We start from the raw sequence: 20,464 nt of genomic DNA on the forward strand, positions 1-20,464 counted from the left end.
TGCTGGGAACGTAGCTGATGCGCTTGCCCGAATGCGAATTTGACTACTCAGTCGACCGAGTCTGGGATTACGGATATAGTTGCCAGTGGGGAAGGGGGAGAAGGGGAGAGGAAAGCGAGGGTTGTTGTGGAGTATATTGATCCTCCTGGTGCAGGGGATGGTCAAGATCTGAGGACGAGGGATTAGGAGAGGACGCCGGTGATCCAGCAACCGAAGATCTGCTAGCCGCTATGCCTGACGAAACAGAGGTACATCCTATTTGTTCGTGCATATACAATTATCAACCCTTGTTTTCTAGGACATAGACCTCGTTCATGCCCGACTACATACACTCGCGGCTCTTCGACTTCCTCGATTTAAAGATCATTTGACCCGATTGTGCCTGAGGCAGAACTTTTTGACGCATATTGGAGAGGAGGATATTGGGAGTTTGGTCAAATTAGAAGAGTTGGATTTTTACGACAATAAATTGAAGGGTGTCGGTGATGCACTGGATGGATTGTTGGATCTCAAGTAAGCACTCTTGTTTCAGTGTTATGATGGTAACGTGAATGGGGCGAAAAGAACGCTAGACCTCTCATTCAACTTGCTCCGATCCGTCCCTCACGGCCTCGAGCGGCACAGATACCTACACACGATCTATTTTGTCCAAAATAAGATCAGCAAAATTTCTGGTGTTTCTGGTCTAAGCGGCAGTTTGAGGAGTTTGGAACTGGGCGGGAACAGAATTAGGGTTCGTCCGGTTTGGGTTAATATGAGCGCCCTAGGGATTAATAGAGTGTATAGACTATCGAAGGGTTAGAGGGTCTTGGCCAACTGGAAGAACTCTGGTTAGGGAAGAACAAGATCACCAGATTGCAGGTGGGTTTATTGGTTTTGTTTGTTTCGTCCGACTCAATTGCGTACAGGGCCTAGAGACATTAAAGTCCCTCCGTGTCCTGTCGATCCAATCAAATCGGATCACGAAGCTCGAAGGACTAGAAGAGTTGACGAACCTGGAAGAGTTCTACATCAGCCATAACGGACTGAACAAGATCGAAGGCCTAGGAAAGAATGTAAGCTCTCTGTTCCTAGCTGGAGCGGATATATTTATTTCGTCTAGCTCAAACTGCGCACGTTCGATGTAAGCGGAAACGGCATCACTACTGTGGAAAACTTGTCACATCTGAGCGAGTTAGAAGAATTCTGGGTGCGTATCACGAATCAAGGGCCAAAGCGTAGTACTTATGGATACATGCTCAGGCAAGTGATAATCAAATAGCGACACTGAATGATCTCGAACGGGAGCTGGGAGGGATCAAATCGCTCTCGACGATTTACCTGGAGCGGAATCCATGCGAAAAGGAGGACCCGACGGGATACAGGCGGAAGGTCATGCTTGCACTTCCGCAGGTGCAGCAGATCGATGCGACTTACACGCACAGGGGGGCATAACGTAGTCTAGACTATAGATGTAGGAAGTGTAATGTATGATAGTGTAATGGAGGCTGTGCAAGACCAATCTACTAGGGCGGTTGTGGCGCTTAAGACAACGACGACACGAGCGGACGATGAGCGCAAGTCCTCGCACGAACAAGCCGAGAAAAGGCCCCGACGCGAGCGCTCCTGGACGAGGGTGGGTGAATAAAAGTGTGAATAATATTTGATTAGCTAATCTGTGCAGACGAGGGGTATGGCGGGGTACGGGCTTCAATAATCCCCCAGGACGCCAGTTTGGGCCTAGCGCGGGATTCCCGCCATTAGGAGCGACACACGGACCTGCTCACCACTTTATGCTCGCAACACTTGTGGTACGTATTTAATCCATATTTTTACTATTTTGCTCACGTGGTGGCAGGGGACCGGGGTGGTCTTGACGACGCGCACGAACCAACGATGGGAGGGAACACTGACTGGAGCGTCGAATGAGGATGGGACCCCGGGAGCAGTCCTGCGCAACGCAAAGGACCTCAATGCCCCCGGAACTCCCGCGCAGGAGCACGTGTTTGTCCTCGCTGCTCAGATTGCCGGCTGTGTGCCCCAGCAGCAGCAGCAGCAACAGCAACAGCAACAGTCCCAGCAGCCCTCACAGCCACAGTCATTCGGCGGCAATGTCGATGATCTCACGTTCGGACCGGGAAGCACCAGCTCGACCCCCTGGGACCAGTTCTCTGCCAACGAGAAGATGTTTGGCGTCGTTACCAGCTTCAACGAGGAGGCATATACCACCGCCATCGATCGCAATGCCCGGATTTCAAGGAAAAGGAGCGCAAAGCGGAGATTATAGCCAAGGAGATCATGGCCGTGTGTACTTGTCTTTGTACTTGTTCTTGTGCTCATTGTCAGTTAGGCGGCGAGTAACAACCCTCATATTGCCGAAGAACGCGGTGCAGTTGACGACAGCGGCTTGAATGAAGAGGACAAGTGCGTTTGGTCTGTATCTTAGTGGCTAGTCTAACGTCTGTACAGATACTCCTCGGTCATTCGCGGCCAAAATGCATACATCCCGCCTGGAGCACGTCGCGCTGCGGCGGCAGCGGCCAACGGAACTTCGACCCCTGTCAAGTCTCCAGACGCCAAGTCGCCTCCTCCGACCGTCTCTACGCCAGTAAACACGAACAACACGGGCCCAGCTCCCACCTCGACTACGACTACGGCGACATCGCCTCCAGCCGAGGCATCCAAGCCCGAGGTTCCCAAGGTCGCGGTCAATGGTTCCGAAACCCCTGCCAAGGTGCATTCATCTACCTCTTTGCCCCCCCTTCCCGTACTCACCTCCAGTTTTAGCCGGGTGAAAACAATCTCGTTGGCTCGTTCCGTGAGTTTGTGACCAACGAGAAGCAACGCCTCGCGCAAAAGAAGCAGGCCATAGTCAAGTCTGAAAAGGAAAAGCGCATGGCCGAGCTCGTCGCGTTTAGTCAAAGCTTCAAGGTGCGCTCACACCAAATTATTTATTTCGTTGGTCGAGTTTAATTCGGGGCGTTTTTTCATGCTTGTTTTCTTTTTTCGAAACTATTCTTTCTTCTTCGATTCACGATTTCGATTCTATTTTTCGTTCGTTCGTTCGCTCGCTTGGGACTCCAGCTCAACAAACCAATTCCTAAAGACCTCGTGTCGATCCTTACAAAAGACAGCGAGAAAGCTAAACAGATTGTCGAAAAGTCGAGTGCGGACGCTGCATCTGCCAAGGCGCGTCAGATTGGCGGAGCGCAAGTCGCCTCGGGCCAATTGCTCAAGAAACCGGCCGTGTCGGCGAACCCGAATCCAAGTCCGAACCCGAGCGCGACAGGGGCAGGTAAGATGCCCAAGATGTACATTCAGCCGATCCCGCCGTTCAATCCGAACAAGGGCAAGGGCACTCCCGCCGCCGCCGGTGCACAATCTACCACTGGGGTCAAGAAGGATGGTAAAGAGGTAAGTCACACGAGGCTTGATTTGGCTGGTACTGATGGCTGGTTGTGCAGGGTTTGGGTTTGAAACCTGTCGTGAGCAACAAGGAGCGCGAGCCGAGCCCAACGAGTGCTGCTGCTGCCGCGCGCGAAGTTAAATGCGAATGCACCCATGTTCAAGCCTGTGAGTATCTTGTTTGGTATTTTATCTATCTTTGTCTCATCACGCGTTCTCCAGGGCCATGGATCATCTCCGTCGGCGGGAGGAGGGGCGACACCCTCGCCCAAACCCAAGGCGCCAGCCGATGCGGTAAGCCCCTATTCAACCCCTAATGAAGCTCACAGCTAATCAAATCCGTTTAACGTTTGACCGGATGACGATACGGAACGAAATTCCAGTCTGCTACACCTCCCAATCCATTCTATGGCACCAAAGTATTCAAAAAGTCTCAGATGATGCTCAAGGAAGAGTTCAATCCTTTCAAGTTTGCCAAAGTTGCTGAAGCGTCATCTGTTGGTGAGTTGCCTTCAAACTTGTTTGGTATTTGATTTTGGTTAATAGCGGTGATAGCCCCGAACTGGCCATACACGGGTCGCAAATTCCTCATGCTGTTCCCTGGTCCTACCGTCCCGCCTCAAACGTCTCAACCTCCCCCTCCTCAGCCGCAACAGCCCCCACTCAAACACCTCAGGCGGCTGCACCTCAACCGCCTCACCCGCCCCCACCGATGCAACAGCAGCCTACTCCCCCTGTCCCAGGACCATACGAAGAGGAGCACGCCAGGACTCCATACATGATGTATCCCTATCATATCCATACGGTGGACAAGTAAGTCGCGCGTGGATCTTGCATGTGCCTGATATCTAACGCAGGCCATAGCCTCCTATGCAGCCGATGATACAAGTCGGTACTCCGGCTGGTCCTCCGGGATACATGCAACCCCCGTACATGCCCCCAATGCCTTACCCGCCTCACCAAATGGCGCCTAATCAACGTACGTACCCTTTATTTTGTATTTTTTCCCTTCTTATTTAACGAGTAAAAAAATAGCCATGTACGGAGGCCCAATGCCTGGAATGTCGCATATGTATATGCCTCCTGGGCCGTACCCACCTGGAGCCCAACCCCGCCCGCCCCCACATGGATATTATCACCAAAGTCCACAGCGTGAGTTTGAACTTGCTTCCCAGGTGGAATTGAGACTGAAATAGGGTACAGTTGGACACGCGGTGCCTTATCCGATGATGATGCAGGGCCCGCCGGGAGCTCCTACCCCACACCAATATGACCCCAATGGACCGCAAAACGGACCGCCCGGGGGACCGTTGGGTGTCGGGCACTAGCCAGGAACGAGGAAGCAGTCGGGATGTTAAGAGGGGCATGATCACAAGAATGTGGGGAGTGTTGTGTATGCGAGAAAGGGGGCCGGAAGGGAACGGGATTGTATTGTGTGTTTAGGATGTGGTTTTCTGGGTCTTCATGTCACTAGGGTTAGGTCTGCCATGGATGGGGGTGGTACGACATCATGTTTGAGTGTGGAAGGGGTGATCTGAGTGTGCCACAGATTGAGAGGGGACAAGGGCGGTTTCATGTATGTACCTCTTCCATCCTGGGCTATCGATTCGTTGCTGTGATTTTTCGGTGTGAATTCAAGCAAGTCACGAGCAAACACTTTTACATCATTATTTCCCAGTCCAGTAAGAAACAAACACACCCCAAAGTCCTATGATGAAACGTAAACGAGATGGAGATCACATGGGCTTGCCTTCTGTCGCTGCGATGCTGACTTTCTTCAGCAGCGATTTGAGACTCCTTGACCCCTTGTCACAGTTTTCGACCAGCCATTGCTCCATTTTCCCTTAGCCCGTCCAGCTCCGCGGTCAAAGGCATATCTCCATCCGGTCTATGGTCGTTGGATTTAAGAGAATGTCAAACAACGTCGACCAAATCTCCGTCTGCCAGTACCGCTTGAGGGTCATGTTAATCTTGTACTTGGTCCGCTCTCCGTCCTGGTACGGCACCGTTTCGATATACTTGCCAAACAACATACAATACACGATTCCCGCCAGTCCAAAGTAATCTGTCTGGAACGTCCACGGGCGACCTTCGCGAAGTTCGGCGGCGTCGCGTTGGTCTGTCGGCCAGTTGCCGACAAACGTCTGACCGGGCTGAAACAAGTTGATATCGATCCCGCGACCAAAGTCAATCATCCGTATCCCCTTGTATGACCACCCGTGTCCGCCTGAGGGGTCGTATTTCGAACTCCAGACACGAGCTTCGTCGGGCACATCTTCGGTCCGGAGGAGACAGTTGTCGATCTTCAAGTCGCCATGGACGAATCCAGCCGCATGCATGGCTGAAATGAGGCGTAGGAGTTCGATGGTGAAGAACATGACGAGCAATTCGTCTAGCCCGGGATGCGCGGTGTTAGCGGGAGAGAAACCGCATGATACTGAGCGGTTCACAGTGTCGAGAAGGGAGCCCTGGCCACAATAGTCCATGATTAGAAAGCTTTCGTCTTGATAGTGGTATAATCGTCGAGGTCGAATAACGCTCGAGAGTAAATGCTGAGGCAGCGCAGCTCGTAGCCTCGAGAGTACTGTGTACTCCCACCGGTCTGCAGGGCGAACGGCTTTCATGGCTACAGACGTATCGTCATCTACGAACCCGCTGTCCTCTTCCTCTTCGTCCTCAGGCATATACATGGCCAAAAATACAGCTCCGTACCCTCCTTCGCCGATCTTGGCCACGACTGAGTATTCGTCAGCTTCGCCCAGTGTAATCGGCAACTCGTCCCCTTTTTTGCTCTTTCCAAATTTGATCAGCGCGTTGACTTGGTCCGCCTGAATGTGCGTCAAGTCTTGGACGGACGGAGGCACCGGTACTTGTGTTATCAAATCCTGTAAAAGCTCCGGGCTGAATGGATTGATTGGCTCGAGAGCTACGTCCTTCATCTCTTCTTCGGCTTCTGCTAATGGCTCCTCGGCTATTTCATTTCTCCATGACCCAGCAGCTCGCATAGTAGTCGTGAATTCACATGTACGCTCGGTTATGGGTGTCATCACGTTAAAGTGACCTAGTCGACCACCCATAGGAACGTATCGCGCATCGTCATCATCGTCCTCGTCGGCCGGCTCATCGTACTCTTCATGATCAGGCAGCTGAGGGGGTGGATTGAGCGTAAACTTTGAACCACTCGAGCTTGAATAGGCAATTTCTTCCTCGTCCTGGAACACAGCAAACGATTTTGGTGTCTTTGGTTCGGCCGGAGGGTCTACAAAAGGTGCAAAAGCCTTTGCCTTCAGTGGTCTGCCTGGAGTAACAGACTCTGCAGGTGTCTCCTCAGCCGGAGGATCGACGAAAGGCGTGAACGATTTGGTTTTCAGCACATTTTTTGGTCCAGCCGGAGGTACGTTAGGGCCAGGTTCATCGCGAAACACGGGAATTTTGGCCTTGGTAGCTGTCGCTGGCTCATCGACGAAAATGGACATCTTCGCACTGGGTGCACGCGCTGCAAGCCCGGGGCCATTCTCGCTACCTGCACGGAAGACATTTTCATTTGGCGCGTTCTCGTTTGCCTTCGGCACAATTCCGCTCGACGTTCTGGCGTTCTCACTTGAAGCTGAATCAATAAACCCTCCATTTTTTCCAATCTCAAAGTATGGAACTGGTGGATGATTGGGATTTTCTGATTTACGCAAGGAACCTGTAGTCGGAGTTGGCGTTGGAGGTGCTTTGTGGCCTTCAGACAGTTGCATCATCGACAATGGAGGTCGTAGCTGTATAAACGTTAGTATGTCGCATGGCTCCCAAATTGGTGACTTGCATCAGAAACTGCTTCTTCTCCCTCGTCTTCTTCTTCGATTGTATCTGCCCTTGCCTTTTCCCTTCCAGGTGAGGTATTGAACATCTCGAATACGTCTCCCAATGCGGCACGAGTGTTTACTGTCACTGTAGGCTCGCCCGCCATCGTCATCGTCATTGTGCGTTCCTTGTCCTTCTTGCCTCCCTTTCCTGTTACATCATTCGTCCGGGCGCGCGCAGTATCATCTCGGACGGGTACGGCCACAACGACTGGAGGTGGTGCCCACTTCTTGCCCAGCAATCCAAGCGCCCTTGCTCGAGCCTCATCAGGGCTATACTCTTCCGAGCCCGAGCCAGATGCTTGCAGTCGTGCGAGAGGAAGGCAGATTTGTTCAGCTTTCTTGCCAGGAGCAGGAGCAGGATTGCGTAACCGTTTCGGGAGGGACGGGAGTGGATTGAGGGGCTTGGGCTTTGGCCAAGACGGTGGAGGATCAGAGTTCGAGGATAAAGGTTGAGGAGTAGAAGATGAAGCGGTAGCTCCAGTAGAAGTCGATGAACCAAGAGGTGCTTTGGATGGGCCGGCAGCGGGTTGCTTGGAAGGAGCGCTGTCCCAATTTTTGAAAGGATTTTGACGCAGCGCTTCTGACTCTTTGGGTTGGAGCGATGGCGCGAATACATCTTCATGTCCTGGCCTTGGGGCGTGAGGCGTGCGTGAACCAGCAGGCTTGCAGTCCCAGTTTCAACCGGCGCTCAAATAATAATAATATTTACTTACATCTTCGGTGTCTCGATAGACCTCGATCTTGGGGGTCTTGGGTGTGAAAACACCGTGCTTTAGTTGTGGCAACGTCTCACCCTGCCAACTCTTTCCATCCGAATGGTTCTCCTTGCGCCTGCTGTCGCGCGTTCCAACATCTGCCCACTCATTCGTCTGAATCCCAGATTCTAAGTAGATAGTGTGAGACAAATAAGTACAGTGGATGATGAATATGATAAGTTCTGCGTACCTGGCTGATCAGCATCTCGGAACACAGGTATTCGAGCGCCATTGTTATTAGCGCGGGTTGAGGAGGATGAAACTACGAATGGGTCACTATCAGCCGAACTCGTGGCTTTGGTGCGTTCGCCAAGGACTTTGCGAGCTGTGGGAGCCGCAGGTGCTGGTGCCATTACTTCATCTATATCCGTGCTTGACCCCGCGGGTGCAGCTAGCATACGCTTCTGAAATTCTTCATAGCGCTGCTGGAGGCGTTTAAGAGGCTTTGCTTTACGGGCAATACCCAATTGGTAAATTTCATCTGCTTTTCTCATGCTAAGCAACTGCTCAGCAACAGGGCAAAATGTACTCCGAAAAGACTTACTTGCTACCCCTTTCCAAAGTGTTCGCGTATTCAGTGTAAAATAACTCCCAAACTGACCCTATATCGTTTGCGAGTAAATATGCATAAATGGTTTCTGGCTTCTCTACTATTCCTGCATAGCAAATCCATAGCTTTAAATAACGCAGGTCATTGATATATCGTGGATCTTCCCGGAATTCGCGAGTTGCGCGCTCCAAGAGGGGAACCAATCCGCTCTCGGAATTGCTCCCAGCGGGATAGCACTCGACTACCCAGTCGACATATGCAACGTAGGCTGCCATTGGATCTCATCTTCGTCTAATGCGATTTGCACTGCTTCCTGGTGCTTGGCGTGGCCGTCCGCGAGCTGTTTTGCTAACTGGGGTCGGGGTGCAGAAAGCAGATTCGATAGTGCGACAGCGCTCCGCCCATGTTTTCGTGGTACAATATTCTCCTTTTGATGTTCAATTACTGAGATGTCTACTGTTGGCGGTTCAGCACTCATTGTGCTAGTATAAGTTAGAGAGGACGCAGGTGAAACGCGACAACGGTCACGTGCTTAATCAAAAAAGGTCCTTATCTCACGTGGTGAGTGGCTTGATGCTGTTCATCGTCCTCAAGCCACTTTTCCATTCAGAGGGATTAAGGTGGGACGCGTGGAATGTTCTTTAGTTGGAACATATGCGCACAGAAACTTCTGGATAGTTTTGGGACAGACACTTCCAAAAATGGCATCCGAAATTTCTAGAAGCGACCGGCGTTTACGGTTCCACCGCATATAGTCTGGATATCATAGACGATGATGTAAATGATGGGAAGTGACCGTTGATACGTAGAAGGCGATAGCATAATTGAAGCGAAATTTCTGGCAATGTATAAGGCTATAAATAACGTTGCAGCTGGTGAACCAGCTCTTCAGCAAATCCAGTTAAAATATATCCAGCCTTACTCCCAATAATCCTCACGCTATCATGTCTTTATCTCGCAACTTCTTTGAGGACTTCTACCCTCTCTTCCGCCTTGTCGAAGACCCACAGTCTCCCCACGGGTCTCATACACAGAAGGCGTCTCCCCAGCAACGGCAACGCCAGGCTATAGTGGATGTCGAGGAGGAGGAGAAAGAATATGTCGTACGAGCTGAACTCCCCGGGGTCCAGAAGAAAGACATCGACGTCCATATTGGAAATGATGGCCACTCACTAACCATCGAGGGGCGTGTTCATCGTATTAACAAGCCTCCGCAGGGTAAGCTATATTTGTCAAACCTCTCGAACTGCGCGACTAACTTCGGCTTAGAGGACACGTCTCGCGCCGCTGAAAAGTCACAGGCTAGTGAACAGCCCGCAGGTTCTGAGCAGCCAAATGAGACGTGTGATTACCGCTCGATCTTTGCCCGAACTATGTGGTTCCATCACGCGGTCGACGGCAACAACGCGCGCGCCAATCTTGCTGATGGTATCCTGACCTTGAACCTTCCTAAGCGCATGGAGTCAGGTAGACAGAAGATTAATCTCCTTTGAATCGTAGGATTGAATTGGGTATTTGGGAGCCTTAGTTCTTAGTGCTGTGCTTACTGTATATATAACCCCCCCTCGATTTTTTTCTCTCATCTTGATGTATTGAATGCGCGGTAATCGAATATAACTGTTTCTACCAATCATTCATATCAAGGGCCCGGGGCCGTTCGATTAGCTATATTGAGGAAAAGTGTGCTCTAGAAAAAGAGAAAATAGAATGATATACGCAGAGTATCTTTTCCCGTGTGCATGCCGTAGCACCGTGACTGATTTGAGTGCACGTACTTTGCTTATGTAATCAATCCCTCACAAGCGCGGTGCGCTTCTGCACCAAGCCACCATGGATAAGACGGCTCGGGACTTCTCGTTTGCGAAATTGAGCGATTTAGACAAATCTGTTACAGTTAGAATGTGAGTGATTAATATAGTGAATACTGTATGTATCCATCGGGCTTGCACAGATCTCAGCTTGAAGGGACTCGGACACCACGCCCTTTCTCGGAACTATTAGAGCGGCCTGAATTACGGTTTGCAGGGGTACAGCAGAAGTGAGTATATATCAATTCGACCTACTAGATAAATAAATTAAACACCACATAGCACACTCTCGGACCTCTTCGTTACATGTCAAATAGTCGCGGACAACAAACCATTGACCGTTCCACACCGTACTTCATTTAAAGCGTTCAAGAACTCTTACACGTCAGTCTATTTTATGGAACTCCATCATGATCAGAATTGAACCTCCTACAGATGGAATGAATGGATAACCTTCCCCCTCAAGTACCGGGATCTTCCTCTCCATGCCCAGCTCACATTCACAGTCTGGGATATCGAAGGGCCGCGGACATCGGCGCCAGTAGGGGGAACTACTTTTAGGATGTTCGGCAAAAAGAGGTAGCTATCATGTATTGATATTCTAGACGTAGAACTCATATCAGAATAGCACTCTTCGGCGAGGAAAACACCGTTTATTGCTTTGGGCAGGTCAGGAGGCGGATGGGTCGGCCGAATCTAGAACACCAAGCAAGGTGGAACTGAAGGACGAAATGGGAAGGCTTGAAAAGGCAAGGTAACACTTATAATAGCAATTAATCTTATCTAACCGGATTAAATAGCTAGTAAAGAAATACGAAAGGGGCGATTTACCCAAATCAGAGTGGCTAGACAAGATGGCGTTTCGTCGTATGGAGGAAATTCACTCGGTGTGTTGAGCTTCTCGGAGACTGTGGTTCATACTGATGTGATACGTAGGCCGAGACTGCAAAGTCAGAAAGCTTATTTTTGTACATTGACGTCCCTCGCTTCGACTTCCCGGTGCTTTTCACTGAGCCAGTATGAATAGTTTGCTTCTTCAAATCACTCCATACTCATATTAGGTAGGAAGCATCAAACATTCCACAGTCTACTACAGCCCATCCAACCACTATCCCATCGGCGGCGCCAACTGCTGGGTTGGCTGCTCCCCTCATGGACTTCAAGGCCGAGATGCAAATATGGGGCATAGTAGATCCAGACATTGCGAGGGAGAATCCGGTTGAGGATAAGCATCGCCGACTTGTGCGTGGGCATCGAGGTGGACCTCTAGACCGGGAGCTCAAGCCAGATGCCAAAACTCGAGACGAGCTTACTGTGAGTCGAACTGCAGAATTAGCCAATTAAGTTCTCTCGACTGATTTAGTTTAGGCTGTTATTAATTACCCTCCCACCCAACCTCTCAGTTCAGAAGACAAAGATCTTATCTGGAAATTCAGGTTTTATCTTTCCCGAGACCCTCGTGCCCTCACCAAATTCCTGAAGGTTGGCATAATCCGCATCTGAGCCCTTGTTCCGTCTAAAAGTAGATATTTAGGCGGTAACATGGAAAGACGCTAGTGAAGTCAAACAGGCTGTGGAGATATTATTACCAATGTGGACCGAAGTCGGCACAGCGGACGCTCTGGAGCTGTTGGGACCTTCGACGAGTGATTCTCGAGTCCGAAGTTTTGCAGTTAAGCAGCTTAAACGAGCGGATGATGAAGTATGTATCCCTGTCTCTCTCACGCAAGCTTGTCTATATGACGTGTTCCAAACAGGAATTATTATTATACTTGCTACAACTTGTCCAAGCTCTCAAGTTCGAGAGCCCGTCCTCATCTTCCACGAAGGATCGAGCCAGTGGATTGGCTGATTTCTTGGTTGAGCGTGGCGCTGCCCATCCAGTACTTGGCAATCGTTTAAATTGGTACTTGATGGTCGAGATGGAGGACAAAATGGTAAAGAAGATGTACGCAAAGGTCGCGTTCGAGTTTCAGCGGCAGTTGAATGAAGTATGTTGTGTCTGGATGGCGAGTATGACAAATAGCTCACACTTTGGTACAGTCTGAGAGCGGTGCTCAGCGGCGAGAAGTCATGCGACGGCAAGCGGAGCTTATATCCATACTATCTACGCGCGCCAAAGAGGTTCGAGCGTCCAAAGATGCGCGTCAGAAGAAGATCGACAAACTCAAGGCATTTATTTCTGATCCTAAAAATGGGCTGGTCAATATGCCTGCTCCCCTTCCGCTCCCTTTGAATGCACGCATAATGGTGACTGGAATGGTCCCCGAAAAGTGCTCTGTCCTCAAAAGCAACTTACAGCCACTGAAGCTCACTTTTAAGTGCACCTCCGAATCGGGTGCCGAAGCAGAGGAATATTCAGTGATATTTAAGAATGGAGATGACCTTCGCCAAGACCAGTTGGTGATTCAGCTTTTTACTCTAATGGATCGTTTGCTCCGCAAGGAAAACCTGGACCTGAGATTGACTCCATACGATGTCTTGGCCACTAGTTCGACCGAGGGAATGATCCAGTTTATCCCTAGTAGCACCATCCGGATAATAATAGAACAGTATTCTTCAGTTCTAGGCTACCTACGCGCCCATTATCCTGATGAAGGCAGCGTTGGAACGTATGGGGTAAAAAAAGATGTGATTGAGACTTTTATTCGAAGTTGTGGTGAGTAATTTAGGCTTATATTCTGGCAAATTACATATTTATATTAAACAACGGTGCTCGCCCAGCTGGATACTGTGTGGTCACTTATATTCTTGGAGTCGGAGATCGTCATCTTGATAACTTACTTGTTGCACCCGATGGTAAGCTTACGTCGAGCAAATAAAAATTAATTATCGAATTTGACTGGATCGCTCAGGTCATTTTTTCCACGGTAAATCTAACTAAAGCATGCAGAGGTAAAATACTGATATTCTTTTTTTTTTGGATAGTCGACTTTGGTTACATTCTTGGCCGGGATCCAAAGCCATTCCCACCACCAGTCAAAGTATGCAAGGAGATGGTAGACGCTATGGGAGGAGCGCAATCATCACATTACGCGAGGTTCAAGAACTACTGCTTCACAGCGTTTAGTATCCTCCGGAAAAGCGCGAACCTTATTCTTAATCTCGTCGCACTCATGGTAGACGCCAACATACCAGATATCAAACACCGCGATGTGCACGAGCAGATACAGGAGAAATTCAGACTGGATCTCACCGAAGAGGATGCGATTAAACATTTTGAAACCCTCTTGAACGAAACATCGTACTTCACAGTCATGTTCGACCGTATACACGACCTTGCCCAAGTAAGCAGCATCTTTCTAGCGTAACCATCGCTATATTGACCAATTCCACACTAGTACTGGAGATCATGAGTTACTGAACAATAAATCAATTCATGAGAATAGAGTACTGATTTTTAATGATCATTTGGTAAGTTTCGATTATGCCTGTAGCGAATGTGCATGCCGATCGCGACATTATTTCAGTATTATAGAGTCGCACCAATTCACTGATGCACTAGCTCAACAGCGGGTTTGCGTAGGGAATGATAGAATTCAGTGTATTGAGCCCAGAACCTGTACATACATCATCGACTTCGAACCCAGAGTAGAGCGCATATATAGCACATGTGCATAGTAGCAGAAAGAGAAGAAACAGTGTGACCGCTCATATACCCATGGTTCTGCGTGCTCAGTTGAACCTCCACGACACACCCTGCAGCTTTCCGGTGCCTGTGGTATTCAGATTCAAACCCAGTCAGTTATCCTCCGCACCTTGCCCTAGTCATCCACTCACCGAGACCAGCGAACTGCTGGAACGCAGACGGCGACAGGTCGATATCGTTGTAGCCGCAGGCGTAGCACCGGTCGACGATCCCGACCTTGATGGTCTTGCCGTTCCAGCTGACGTTGGCGGTCTTGCCGCAAGCCTGGCTGTGGTTCGGGTTGCCGTCTGCGTGTGCGCGTGCGTATGCGCGAGTGAATGGTCACGATCAGAAACGATGGAAGGATTAGCTGTCGACAAGATTGCTGATGACTCACCGACCATCATCTCCTGGAACAGGCTGGTGCCGACGGCAGCGACCCACTCGTAGTCGCCGTTGTTCCAGCCGCAGGCGCCAGTGCCGACGGAGGGGTTGTCTGAAATGCGTGCGAGTTTCGTGTCAGTACTAACGCTGGCACGCCGACGGAGATCGTCAGAAGGATGAATACTCACAGTAGGTTGCCTATACGAGCGAATGGTCAGCGGTCGGTGGCTGAGAACGTATGCCTAACGGGTTTACTCACCCAGCCGTTATGGACGTCGTAGGGAGCGCGGATAGCCAATTTGTTGGTGCCAGTGCCAGCGGGAGCCTCGACGGGAGCGGCGAGGATGCAGGAAGCAAGGCTGACGATTGCAGCGAGCTTGATGAAGACAAACATGACGGGCGAAGTGAAGAGGAGCCGGTGAGTGAGAGCTGACGGTGCCGAGATGACCTTGGTGAGCTACTATCCCCTGTAGACCCCCGCATCTATGGCTGTCTCCGATATTCCTGTAGCATTTAACTAGTATATTTGCAGCCTTGTGCATCTTTGCTCAATGATAGATTCAAACTATCATCTTGCACTTGCATGGTTTGCCGAAACGCTCCCAAGGCCGATCAGTGCGCCTTTTGCTACGCTAAGGTTACGCGGAACCGCTACTCTTGCGATCGCACGAGTATATCATAGCACGTGTGTGCAATGAGTACCTACCATGTCGAATTTACCGCTGGTAAGAATTCAATGGCCGGTTGGGCGTCTTTCTGGATGGCTCGTCAAAATCAATTTCATAATCCGAGCGGGGCGCATCAAACGCTTCATCAAGCGACATCCCGGCTTTCTCAGAGAATCTCATGGGAGACCGATCGTCATGTATAAGATGTCAAAAATCGGCAGACTACAGGATGAGTGTGAACCTATGTTGGAACCAGACTCTGATATTGATCGTAAACTAATCAACAGTCATAGGATATAGTACACCGCCAGGATGGCCTGAAGGTAAAGTATACGATCAATGAGCCAATGAACGAAACCCTTAATTTACTATAGACTTCAAAGGGAAACAGCATAGTGCGCGAATAGGTAGCCACAAACTCCACGGCCAACCATATAATTAAAGCCACTTTGCACGCATTTTCATAGAGTCATCCTAGAGATACTGAAGGCGAATAAGTCATGCTTAAAGGTCTTCTCCAAGCTCTCTGACAGCTCGAGCAATCGAATTGGCTCCGAATGCTAGAGCAGGCTATCAACAGCATGGAGTTTATTCTCTAATATGGATATAGGCCGACAAGGCTTGACTTGGAATCAGAACACGGGTTATGACGGAGATCAATGTCCATCATCAACGAGTTAGAGGAGCTGGATTATTAGTCGAGAATGTTCGCATGGACGCTTTACAGTCGGGCTGACGGTGAGGCTTGGGTGGGCAAGCGACCTCCGGCTCCTCGGCTAGAGGCGTTATAACTAAGCGCTGGCACCTTAACCAGGCCAAAGTGCCTCCGATTACACACGGAGGCATGGAAACGTCTATGGTTGTATGCGGGACCGCAAGTTGAGGTGGTCATGGTAGTCTTAAATATGGGCGATTTAATAATTCTACTATGAAATACCAGGCTATGTGAATATTTAAAGGCACAAAGTCAAGGGTAGCTCACCAAGGTCATCTCGGCACCGTCAGCTCTCACTCACCGGCTCCTCTTCACTTCGCCCGTCATGTTTGTCTTCATCAAGCTCGCTGCAATCGTCAGCCTTGCTTCCTGCATCCTCGCCGCTCCCGTCGAGGCTCCCGCTGGCACTGGCACCAACAAATTGGCTATCCGCGCTCCCTACGACGTCCATAACGGCTGGGTGAGTAAACCCGTTAGGCATACGTTCTCAGCCACCGACCGCTGACCATTCGCTCGTATAGGCAACCTACTGTGAGTATTCATCCTTCTGACGATCTCCGTCGGCGTGCCAGCGTTAGTACTGACACGAAACTCGCACGCATTTCAGACAACCCCTCCGTCGGCACTGGCGCCTGCGGCTGGAACAACGGCGACTACGAGTGGGTCGCTGCCGTCGGCACCAGCCTGTTCCAGGAGATGATGGTCGGTGAGTCATCAGCAATCTTGTCGACAGCTAATCCTTCCATCGTTTCTGATCGTGACCATTCACTCGCGCATACGCACGCGCACACGCAGACGGCAACCCGAACCACAGCCAGGCTTGCGGCAAGACCGCCAACGTCAGCTGGAACGGCAAGACCATCAAGGTCGGGATCGTCGACCGGTGCTACGCCTGCGGCTACAACGATATCGACCTGTCGCCGTCTGCGTTCCAGCAGTTCGCTGGTCTCGGTGAGTGGATGACTAGGGCAAGGTGCGGAGGATAACTGACTGGGTTTGAATCTGAATACCACAGGCACCGGAAAGCTGCAGGGTGTGTCGTGGAGGTTCAACTGAGCACGCAGAACCATGGGTATATGAGCGGTCACACTGTTTCTTCTCTTTCTGCTACTATGCACATGTGCTATATATGCGCTCTACTCTGGGTTCGAAGTCGATGATGTATGTACAGGTTCTGGGCTCAATACACTGAATTCTATCATTCCCTACGCAAACCCGCTACCGCAAGAGCGAGACTGGTATGCATAGAAGCCATCGGTATTTAGAATTTGCTAAACCAGAAATGAATGTCAGGGCACTTGTAGTACCCATGGTCATGATTGTTTACCAAAATGCATTTTAATGTAACCGTTAGCTACATCATACTTTTACCTTGATCTCCTTGAAATAGAAAACCTTGAGGATTAACACGTCAGACAACTTCATATGCTACTAGCAGTTCGTACATTGGCACCTTGCGTAAAAGTACCCGCCACCGTATATTTGGTTGTACCAGACATGACAAGTAATTGTATTCACTTTTCTGTACACCATCGGCTTACATTAGGCTAGCTTATTTGACGTTGAGTTTGACCTCTGCGCCTTCCTTGAGAATTCGGGAGTACGGGCAGACCTGAATCACAGTAAACAAAGGCACCTCGAATATTTTCGCAATTGCCGAAGACTAAATTGATAACGTACCGTGTGTGCTTCATGGACCAAAGAGGCATCGGCGCCAATCGCAGTCAATTCGACGCCAATGCCAAATCCGCCAGATCTCTTTACCTCGCCTATGACATTAATTCTATCGGTATCTATTTCTAGTAGTTTGTCAAGGATCACGCACCGATCGATACAGCGGCCTTAATTTTAACGTCGTCGGAAAGTTTTACGTTCTTGTTCTTGGCGACCAGCTGGAGGGCACCGAGGAAGCAAGCTACGGGGTTGAAATAAATCATGAGAACGATTTGTTGTTCAAATGATAAATCCTGTAAGCTCACAAGCATATCCGAGTGCGAAAAGCTTTGATAATATCGCACACATTAGCTTCTCACATTAAACCTATTGATTGTAGTCTGGCTTACTTGCTCTGGATTGTTTCCTTGACCAGAACCACCCATCTCCTTGGGAGTTGCTAGGCCGATGTCTAGAGATCCATCGTCTAACTTGGTAGATCCGTTTCTTCCTGCCCCCGATGCCGTAGCCTACGTACTTAAATATCAATAGGCACATCTCGTCTGAATGGACTTGAACACACATGAGCGGTGTACTGATTTAATGATCAATCGTTAATGATCTCACGTTGATATATGGAATCGGCTTACCACAGTCTTGGCCAACGAGATTACCGTGCGACGTTGCGTAGCAAACACGCTCTGACGTGCAGCAGCTCTAACAGATGGCCGAACAGCAAAGATCATAATTGGATGGATATAGCAAGTGAAAATCTGTGTATTGTTAATGCGAGATAACCAACTGGGTTGCTGAAAGTGATGAGCCGTGTTCGCGTTGGTTCTTGGACGCTCGTTTATATTCTCATATTTTGGTCAGGTGATGTCATGGCCAAATAGCGGGCGTTATTTAAATTTCCAATTGGTAAATGTCATTCTGGGGGGCACAACCTATCTAACAGCTCCTGTCTCTTGGCCTCCCACCAGTCGTAAGCCAAGACAATTAAAATATATTCCAAGTTTATTTAATGTATACCAAAAGCCTCCTGTATCGAATCGACATGAAACAAGCCTGTGAACAAACGATTTCACTGAATAGCGCGGGTTCTAAGAGCTATCTTTTCCTCCTCCCAGTGAGCTGAAGAACTCGTGATACGCATGGTCAATATCAAATAGAAGCTACGGTAACTGGTGAGTGTCAACCGTTGCCCGTGGCATTAGCCCGCGCGTACCTGACGCGCTTGGTCCTCGCTTATCTCATCCGATGCTTTCATTGCATTGAGTGTAATAAGCCTGCAAGTTTGCCTCCTTTAACCATTTGATCCTTTTATCGGTCCCTGAAAACCTACCAGCTGACAATCTTACCTCGCCCTTCCCACTTAGCCGAGTCTTTGAACCTGGCATATCCAGTCATGAGCTCCTGCAAGCGAGGATGTAGCTGGTCCTTCGCCCTCAGCTTGAGATTGAGTGCGTCCATAAATGTAATGAAGCTTTGGGTTGTCTCGGCTACCCATTTGGCAGTCTCCGCGGATCCCTGCTGATCGGAAGAGTGTTCAATAGTAGCAGGTACACCAACCTGAACTCGATGAAGGGCAGCTGGGTGGTCCATCTATAAGTTTATGTGATAAGTTACAGCATAGGCCCCATAGCGGGAACTGGACTTACTTACGTTGTACCGTCGCATGAATTCTTCTACACTTGGCACCGAGTCTCCAACTAGCTTCAGCATAGTCTTATACTGAGATAAAAGTCTTGTACAAGCTGGGGTGTACCTGCAGGATGTCAACTCGACGCCGAGGTAATATACATGAGCCCATACTCGGCAGCGTTGATGGCATCCCTCACGTACGCCCTCTCCAAATATTCAAGGGCAACAATTATACCGAAAAGCGTTGCCTGAGACTCATATTTTTCACGTTCGCGTTCGTATAGTATAAACGAGCTTCAGAATCAAGGTCAACAGCTGGAAACTGCATCTGGTTAATGTCACAGTTCTCGTCAAATAGATTAATTAGTCATTATGCTACAGGCATGTAATCACGTGCGAGTTTCTGACACCCCAAATGGCCAATAATCCAGACCAACTACTACATGAGGGACACTGCCAATAGCATCTATAAATACACTCAATCATCATCACTAGTTGATTTAATCTAGACCTTAATTTCCAGGTCGCCTGTGGTCTTCGTCAATTGAATTGATTACAGCAGATTCAACTTCATTAGTGGCGTGAAACGCTGGAAGAAGTGGCTTATGCTACGAGTCATAAATAATGCACTAGTAAATATTAGCGTTAAAATACATTCAGAATTGTGCTTACTAGGAGCATATGTCCGTTAACTTCGAGTTGTTCCACAAGGTGAGCCTTTGCTCCCTGTTGCTTTCGTCCTTGACCCCGAACATCCAATTGATGGCCATTGACTATTTGAGTAACCAAAATTATTATAGTTATGTACTAATAATTACTTGATAAATATGCGAAGACTTACCTAAGAGTGTAGCGATCCAAAGTTCTTCGTCGCTAGATTCAACTTGACCACGCTCAAAGTGCCAATTAATACTTGCTCCGACCTTTGCGGTAAATTTATCGAAGCGTTCAAGCCATAGCACTTCCGATCTCCCAGCTTCTCCATCCCTCAGTAAGTAGTATCGGCGAGGGATGCCATTTAGAGCATGGGTAGCTCCGTTAGTAAAGCCGTTGTGGTTGCTAGTACTCATGTTGGTAGAGCGTTCTCTGAGATTAAGATGGGATGTTGTTGGTGTTATGCATCATACCTATATATGCGTCTCGGTAGCACAAGAACACACACCCGTACATCGAGACATTACAGAGTCTGTCCCCTGGTGAGCGGGAAGCTAATGAGCGGTGCTATGATCACAGTTAGTGGAATAATCCAGGCGGCAACAGGATCAGCCCTTGCAAAGCACGTTTACTCACGTGTTCAGCGCGTTATGAATGTCGATAGTGAAAAGGTTCGTAACTTAAGGTGTATGTATATGCCGGTTTTCAAATATGTCAGAGGATGACTGGGGCCGGCTCAATGATTAAACAGCGGTCTCGGCAAGCAGCGA

General features: G+C 49.3%; 8 protein-coding genes across 8 annotated transcripts; 4 read left to right on the forward strand and 4 right to left on the reverse strand.

Moving 5' to 3' along the window:
• Window positions 1-230: 230 nt before the first annotated feature.
• RhiXN_02981 (protein phosphatase 1 regulatory subunit 7) lies at window positions 231-4,712 on the forward strand (the record flags this gene model as incomplete). The annotated part of the gene is made up of 22 exons (XM_043322798.1): window positions 231-248; window positions 299-513; window positions 565-733; window positions 787-861; window positions 909-1,055; window positions 1,103-1,189; window positions 1,243-1,392; window positions 1,445-1,619; window positions 1,669-1,790; window positions 1,838-2,176; window positions 2,239-2,283; window positions 2,330-2,403; window positions 2,449-2,713; window positions 2,767-2,910; window positions 3,064-3,393; window positions 3,444-3,552; window positions 3,607-3,678; window positions 3,805-3,885; window positions 4,032-4,189; window positions 4,249-4,363; window positions 4,420-4,536; window positions 4,588-4,712. 22 exons carry the CDS (start codon window positions 231-233, stop codon window positions 4,710-4,712), a joined length of 3,132 nt encoding a protein of 1,043 aa, XP_043178294.1.
• Window positions 4,713-5,249: 537 nt separating this feature from the next.
• RhiXN_02982 (protein kinase) lies at window positions 5,250-8,815 on the reverse strand (the record flags this gene model as incomplete). The annotated part of the gene is made up of 5 exons (XM_043322799.1): window positions 5,250-7,148; window positions 7,205-7,897; window positions 7,949-8,118; window positions 8,181-8,485; window positions 8,535-8,815. The coding sequence occupies 5 exons, from the start codon at window positions 8,813-8,815 to the stop codon at window positions 5,250-5,252; spliced, it is 3,348 nt and encodes a 1,115-aa protein (XP_043178295.1).
• A 669-nt stretch (window positions 8,816-9,484) lies between these two features.
• On the forward strand, window positions 9,485-10,033 carry RhiXN_02983 (heat shock protein HSP20 family protein; the record flags this gene model as incomplete). The annotated part of the gene is made up of 2 exons (XM_043322800.1): window positions 9,485-9,758; window positions 9,810-10,033. The coding sequence occupies 2 exons, from the start codon at window positions 9,485-9,487 to the stop codon at window positions 10,031-10,033; spliced, it is 498 nt and encodes a 165-aa protein (XP_043178296.1).
• Window positions 10,034-10,370: 337 nt separating this feature from the next.
• On the forward strand, window positions 10,371-13,704 carry RhiXN_02984 (atypical/PIKK/PI3K kinase; the record flags this gene model as incomplete). Its single annotated transcript, XM_043322801.1, has 16 exons — window positions 10,371-10,441; window positions 10,492-10,578; window positions 10,631-10,732; window positions 10,784-10,927; window positions 10,977-11,102; window positions 11,169-11,235; window positions 11,285-11,365; window positions 11,414-11,662; window positions 11,717-11,830; window positions 11,883-12,050; window positions 12,106-12,339; window positions 12,392-13,007; window positions 13,073-13,147; window positions 13,204-13,218; window positions 13,277-13,635; window positions 13,690-13,704. The coding sequence occupies 16 exons, from the start codon at window positions 10,371-10,373 to the stop codon at window positions 13,702-13,704; spliced, it is 2,523 nt and encodes an 840-aa protein (XP_043178297.1).
• A 319-nt stretch (window positions 13,705-14,023) lies between these two features.
• Window positions 14,024-14,754, reverse strand: RhiXN_02985 (uncharacterized protein; the record flags this gene model as incomplete). The annotated part of the gene is made up of 5 exons (XM_043322802.1): window positions 14,024-14,064; window positions 14,129-14,284; window positions 14,374-14,472; window positions 14,549-14,558; window positions 14,620-14,754. The coding sequence occupies 5 exons, from the start codon at window positions 14,752-14,754 to the stop codon at window positions 14,024-14,026; spliced, it is 441 nt and encodes a 146-aa protein (XP_043178298.1).
• A 1,314-nt stretch (window positions 14,755-16,068) lies between these two features.
• On the forward strand, window positions 16,069-16,799 carry RhiXN_02986 (uncharacterized protein; the record flags this gene model as incomplete). Its single annotated transcript, XM_043322803.1, has 5 exons — window positions 16,069-16,203; window positions 16,265-16,274; window positions 16,351-16,449; window positions 16,539-16,694; window positions 16,759-16,799. 5 exons carry the CDS (start codon window positions 16,069-16,071, stop codon window positions 16,797-16,799), a joined length of 441 nt encoding a protein of 146 aa, XP_043178299.1.
• Window positions 16,800-17,295: 496 nt separating this feature from the next.
• Window positions 17,296-18,142, reverse strand: RhiXN_02987 (OsmC domain-containing protein; the record flags this gene model as incomplete). Its single annotated transcript, XM_043322804.1, has 7 exons — window positions 17,296-17,355; window positions 17,424-17,512; window positions 17,569-17,658; window positions 17,723-17,744; window positions 17,807-17,926; window positions 17,980-17,991; window positions 18,047-18,142. The coding sequence occupies 7 exons, from the start codon at window positions 18,140-18,142 to the stop codon at window positions 17,296-17,298; spliced, it is 489 nt and encodes a 162-aa protein (XP_043178300.1).
• A 357-nt stretch (window positions 18,143-18,499) lies between these two features.
• RhiXN_02988 (vacuolar protein sorting-associated protein 28) lies at window positions 18,500-20,110 on the reverse strand (the record flags this gene model as incomplete). The annotated part of the gene is made up of 7 exons (XM_043322805.1): window positions 18,500-18,571; window positions 18,625-18,685; window positions 18,742-19,001; window positions 19,062-19,164; window positions 19,212-19,288; window positions 19,713-19,813; window positions 19,882-20,110. The coding sequence occupies 7 exons, from the start codon at window positions 20,108-20,110 to the stop codon at window positions 18,500-18,502; spliced, it is 903 nt and encodes a 300-aa protein (XP_043178301.1).
• Between the last annotated feature and the right edge of the window lie 354 nt (window positions 20,111-20,464).

This window comes from Rhizoctonia solani, chromosome 3, assembly GCF_016906535.1.
Source record: "Rhizoctonia solani chromosome 3, complete sequence".
NCBI lineage: Eukaryota > Fungi > Basidiomycota > Agaricomycetes > Cantharellales > Ceratobasidiaceae > Rhizoctonia > Rhizoctonia solani.